Consider the following 6,186-nt stretch of genomic DNA (forward strand, 5'->3'; position numbering starts at 1 on the left):
CAAGGAGCTCTACCTTGTCAGAATTACCTTTTTCAATGAATGTCAGATCATGTCCCTCCACTGCTCAAAAGCCTCCCATGGCTCCCATCTCACTTGAAATAAAGTCCAAAGCCCTCACCTTGGCTCACAGGGCCCTACACAATCTGGCCCCTGGCTACCTCCTTGGTAGTCCTCCATCCACTGCAGACACCCACCTAGAGCCCTTATAAATGCTACCTCTGCCTGGCATTGCTTATGGTAGGCTAAATAGTGGCCCCCCAAAGAGGGTCACTCCTGATCCCCAGAACCTGTGAATGTGTTGCCTGACATGGTGGGAGGGACTTTGCAGGTGTGACTAAGGTAAGGATCTCGAGATGGGGAGATTAATTTGGATTTTTGGGTGGGCCCAATATAATCACAAGGGTCCTTCCGAGAGGGAAGCAGGAGAGTCAGAGAGAGAGGGGGAGAGAGAGAGAGAGAGAGAGACATCTGAAAATAACAGTGTTGCTGGCTTTAAGCAAAAGGATTCTCCGCTTCAAGCCTCTGGAGGAATCCAGTTGCTGACACCTTGATTTTAGCCAAATAAGACCCATTTTGGACTTCTGGCCTTCAGAACTGTAAGATTATAAATGTGTGCTGTTTTAAGCCATTAAGTCTGTGGTAATTCATTACAGCAGCTATAGGACACTAATACACCCTTCCTCCAGATCCCCACTTGCCCAGTTTTTTGTTATTTGGGCTCATCTGAAATGTCATCTCTTCAGAGAAGCTGTCCTTGGCTACTCCAGCTAGCAAATATTTGTTGAATGAATAATCACAAATGGAGATATACACTTGACCCCAATCAAGGTTGAAGCAAGACCTCACGAACTAACAGCCACGGGCTGAATTCAGCCTGCAGGTATGTCTCATTTGGCTGGCACTGTGTTTGAAAACATTTTTGAGCCAACATTCATAAATTGGATAGTTTCACTCAAACATCTCAATCTCTAGAATCACATGGAACTTTCAGAAGTACCAGGCCCGTCAATCTGGGGTAAGAACCCCTACATCGCAGCAGCCTCCCAAGGCCTCTTCCCTGACTTATGTTTCCTGCGTGGCTCATGGGGGCCACTGAGTTAGCAACGTTGGTGTCTCAGTTAAGGATTCCCTACAAAGCCAATATGAAAATAGAACATATCAATGAGGAGATAGAAGATCCTATAAAGAACAACCAGATGGAAATGTTAGGACTAAAATATACAAGAACCAAAGTAAAAGGCTCGCTGGATGGACTGAACAGCAGAATGGCTATGACAGAGGAAGAAGTCTGTGAACTTGAAGTCAGATCAGTAAACATTCTCCAACCTGAACAGCAGAAAAGATTGGAGGAAAATTAACCAAGTCTCAGGGACCCGTGAGACAACAGCAGCTCTAAATTCATGGCTTTGGAGTCCCAGGAGAGGGGAGGGAATGTGGGGCTGAAAAAATATTTGAAGAATATTTTCCTGGGAAGCAGAGGTAAGAGACAGTGAGGCGGGGCAGGGGTTAAGCTGATAAAAGGTGCCCTAATGAGCCGGTTGTAGCTGTGCACACTGGGATCATGGGGACCCTCCTAGAGAAGGTGTGGAATGTGCCTCTGAGTTGTACCGTCAAGGGCTGGGGAAGCTGGACGTCTACCCTCCCACTCCCACCCTTGATGAATATGGATTTCTCCTGGGAGTCCTGACGGCCTGGCTATCAGCCTGCCCCCCACCTGGCTGAGCATGCTTCTCAGGGGAGTTAGGAAGTCACTGGTGCCTCCAGGAGCCATCCGTGTGACAGTTGTAGCTTCAGGGGACTCCATGGTGGACTGGGGCGTATGGCTGTGTGTTATCAGTTGCCTATCACTGCATAAAAAATTGCCATACATTTAGTAGCTTAAACAGCACACATTTACGATCCCCTAGTTTCTGCGGGTCAGGAGTCCAGACGTGGCTTGGCTGAGTCCTCTACCCAGGGTTTACGAGGCTGCAGTCCAGGCGTTGGTCAGGCCGTGTTCTCATCCGGAGGCTCAACTGGAGAAGAATCTGCTTCCAAACCCATTCGAGTTGTCGGCAGAATTCATTCCCTTGCGACTGTGTGATAGAGGCTGTCACCCTCAAAGGGTGAACACTTGCATCTCCTGGAGGCTGCCCACAGCTCCCTGCCAAGCGGGTCTCCTTGACACAGCTGCCTACTTCATCAGGCCAGCAAGCCTGAAACGCACTCCCTCAGCGCACAGGGCTCTCTCACCTTCTCTCAGTCTTGGCTGATGGCACCTTCTCAGAGACACTTTCCCTGACCTCCTTATTTAAAACTTTCACCTCCCTCACTCCCATTCCCCCTCCTTTATCACCATCTAAAATACTGTGTGTTTCCTTCCAACTTTGTTCAGGTTGCTGGCAGAATTTAGTTCCTTGCGGTTGTAGGGTTGTAGGATACAGGTCTCCGTTTCCTTGCTGGTTGTCAGTTGAGGATGCTGTCAACCCCTCCAGACCACCAGCAGCCATTCTTTTGAGCTGTATTTCATTTGCTAAATTTTATTGAGTTTTTCCAACAATGTTCATAAGTGAAATTGGTTTATAATTTTCTTGTGGCAATTATAAAGAAGTTTATACTTAACATATTTTTAGTACAGATACTTATATGATGGTGACAAATGATTATTACAATAAAGTATTTTTTTCTACCAAAAATATAATATAATATAATATAATAACTGTGTTTCATTCATGTAATTGGTTTATCGCTCCATGAGAGCAGGTATCTTTTTTTTTTTTTTAACGTCTTTATTGGAGTATAATTGTTTTACAATGGTGTTAGTTTCTGCGAGCAGGTATCTTTTTCAGTTTTGTTCTTCATTGCATCTCCAGTACCTAGAACAGTGCTTGGCTTGTAAATGCTCAGGGAAAAATGTGATAAGTGAATACGTGAATCAGGTATATAACACACCCATTGTGGCTGGGAAAAAGAGGAGACTGTCAACAGACAATACTGACAAGGCCAGTGACCATAAAAGCAATAGTAACACCTATTAGAGCGTGGAACCCCATGTCAGACACTGTCGTAAGTGTCTTTACAGGCATTTGCCCCCTTAGAGATCACAATGACCCCAAGAGGCCAGGGCCAGGAAGACCTCTGTACTCCCCAAATTCATGTCCTAACCAGAACCTCAGAAGGTGACCTTATTTGGAAATAGGGTTGTTGCAGATGTAATTAGTTCAGATGAGGCCACACTGGAGTCAGGTGGGCCCTAAATCCAATATGATCTGTATCCATATAAGAAAAGGAGAAGAGACACAGAGGCATAGACACACGGGGAGAACGCCAGGTGGTGACAGAGGCAGAGGCTGGAGTGATGCAGTTACAAGTCAAAGCAGGCCAAGTATTGCCGGCCACCACCAGAAACTAGGAAGAGGCAAGGAAGGATCCTACTTAGCATCTCAGAGGGTACAGGGCCCTGCGGACACTTTGATCAGACTTCTAGGCTGCAGAACCGTAAGAGAAGAAATTTCTGTTGGTTTAAGCCACCTGGTTTGTGGTACTTTGTTACGGCGGCCGTAGGAAACGAATACAACCCTTCTTCTACAGATGGGGAAGCTGAGGCCCAGAGAGAAGCCACAGGCTCAAAGTCACAAAGCAGGAAAGTACCAGGGCTAGGACTGGAACCCAGGCCTGGCTGAATCCAGAGAGAAACCTCACATGAAATTCTACTCCCCTCGGCTCCCTAGAGACCTGGCAATTCTTGAAGCCTCACTGACCTCTCTTCTTAAGTTCCCTGTGATGGGCACTTGGGTTCTCCTTATCTGGCAAAGACACAGAGTAGGTGTCCCGGTCCAGTTGGGAGGAGCGGTCACATGCACATTCCTGCATTTCTGAATTGCGGGCTTTTTTAAGGAAGCAGGTGTTACTTTTATACTTTGAGGAGGAGGAAGAAAGGAGAAAGGGAGACGAAAAGATATAGAGAGAAAAAGAGAAGAATAGAAGTGACAGCTGGGATGAGCAAGGGAAAGAAAACCAGATGGAGGCGGTGAGGCCAGATTCCACAGAACCTGTGGCTGCAGAGGCCCCAAGAGGTTGCTCCGGCTCCCCGCTTGCAAGGAAGAGGCTGCCACTGGCAAGCGGGGAAGGAGGGCAAGAGGGTCCCCGTGGCCAAGTATGTGAGCTGTGGGGTCTGCGCTGCCACCTCCCACCACGGATTCCCCCAGGCAAGGACTGCACCCTTCTGAGCTGCAGTTTCCCCATCTATCAATGGGCCTCCTTGGAGTTTATTAAGAGATTTGCCCAGGAACCAGCCCATGGGGAAAGTGCAGCACTGTGGGTGGTTGCAGTTCTTATTACTGGGGTAGGGGCAGGTGGGCTGGGGAAAATGAGAGGGCGGGGAGATTTCCCAGGGGCTCCAGGCAGGAAGATAAGAACATGAATGGGAGCGCCGGGGCACAGGTCTTGATGGGCATCCCTGGGGCACCATCCTCTCCTCCCGGGCTTGCTGACCTTCCCAGATGAGTCTGAGACCTCAGAGTCTCACAGCTTCCCGGGCTACCCCCAGCACAGCCCCATCATTTGCCTGGACTTCTCCCATCCCAGCCCTGACCACCCTGGGCCGTTTCCCCCCCTGGGCTGGGGGCTTCCTAAGGGCCAGGCCTGCAGCTGCCTGATGATTGCCGTGTCCATAGCACCACCCAGCACAGGCCTGGACACGGAGTCAGCTGAGCGCTCCCTCTGTGTTAGCTGTCCTTGTTCTACCTGTGTGTGACTCAGTGGGCACCAGGAGGTTCTTGCCAAAGGAATATCTAAAGAAGCCAGTGGAGAGAGGCTGTGGGGCTGACCCACGTAGAACCCCTCCCTCTCTGCACAGATTAACCCACAAAGGCTCCCAGATGGGGAGAGTCTGGCAAGGGGCCAAGGGCAGGGCTGGAACTCACTTCCATCACTTGTAGATGGATCCTAAGGGGCAGGTGAGCCACGCAGATCCCAACTTCTCATTGAGCTTGAAGTTGTCAAAAGTGACGTAGTCCACGTTTGAGGACGTGCACTGGACGTGGCAGGCTTCCACCTGCATCTCAGGCCACGTGCGACTGGACCACAGATTCACATCTCCCAGATAGAGCCAGCAGGGCATGGGCGTTTCCAGGGGCTCCTCGATGTAGCAGTACCCCAGGCGTTTGCGCTCACCTGGCTCCCCACAGCGGTTACAGTCCTGCCAGGGCTCCCAGTGGGTGAAGATGAGCTCCTTGCCACCCAGACTCAGGGTCTCATTCTGCAGGGGCTCTTGGCCCAGGCCTTTGTGTGTGATATGTATGGTTTCAATATCCTGGAAGTCAATTTCGTACTGTACCACTTTCTTGCCATCCTTGTCCTGGCAGTTGTAGAAGCCTGTCTGCAAGGGCAATGGATTTCTAATGAGAAGGCTGCCATCGGGCATTGTTTCCACGTTGGAGTTACTGAAGGGGTTGTTGGTCCAGGTGGTCTTGACTGACAGGAAGAAGAATTGCCACTGTGCCCCAGAGGCATTGCAGTGCAGGAAGATATCATTGTTTGAGAGTAGGGCCAGTTGGCAATGCCGATTAGGACAGCTGATGGAAAAGTGTGACCTCAGCACCGAGACAGCAAAGCTGAGCAGCAGCCACAGGGTGGTCAACATGGTGGACTGGGACTGTGGAGTGGGCTGGGCACCACCCTGGACTTTGTGAGGTCATCCATGAAACTCAAGTCTCAGCCCTGGGCAGCAGGATGAACTGTAGTCCACCCCCATGGGATGTGAGGTCACAATTCCCACATTTGTTCTGTGACAAGTTAACAATCTTATTTCATTTCTGTGATAAGCCTTCCACTCTGCTTGGTCAGCAGGACACTTAATTTGTCTATTCAGGGTTTTCTCTACCATCCCCCAACTTTGGGGTTAAAGTGTCACGTGAACATTCAACACATTTTTTCTGAACACCTACTATGTTCTGAGCACACTTCTTAGTACTAGGGATGGAGAGGTCAATAAATCCTCTCTGGTTCCCTTCTGACATCCTATCCTTCCCCACCCAACTGCTCCAGCCATACTGGCCTCCCTGCAGTCCCCTGAACACATCAGGCAAGTAAAGAGCTCCTGCCTCAGGACCTTTGCACATGCTGGTCCTCCCACAGATATCTGCATGACTCGATTCATTTTAAACAAACAAATATTTTTCTCAGTTGCCCATTTCCCAAACCCTT

At 49.5% G+C, this 6,186-nt stretch overlaps 1 protein-coding gene across 1 annotated transcript; it reads right to left on the bottom strand.

Moving 5' to 3' along the window:
• Positions 1-4,838: 4,838 nt before the first annotated feature.
• Positions 4,839-5,623, bottom strand: LOC112392291 (protein FAM187B-like). The gene has a single exon (XM_024733967.1). The coding sequence runs from the start codon at positions 5,621-5,623 to the stop codon at positions 4,910-4,912; it is 714 nt and encodes a 237-aa protein (XP_024589735.1). The 3' UTR covers positions 4,839-4,909.
• Positions 5,624-6,186: the final 563 nt, after the last annotated feature.

This window comes from Neophocaena asiaeorientalis, unplaced genomic scaffold, assembly GCF_003031525.2.
Source record: "Neophocaena asiaeorientalis asiaeorientalis breed wild unplaced genomic scaffold, Neophocaena_asiaeorientalis_V1.1 scaffold280, whole genome shotgun sequence".
NCBI lineage: Eukaryota > Metazoa > Chordata > Mammalia > Artiodactyla > Phocoenidae > Neophocaena > Neophocaena asiaeorientalis.

Excerpts from the sequence above, each read along its gene's own strand:
- LOC112392291 (XM_024733967.1), bottom strand. The coding sequence starts at position 5,623 with ATGTTGACCACCCTGTGGCTGCTGCTCAGCTTTGCTGTCTCGGTGCTG.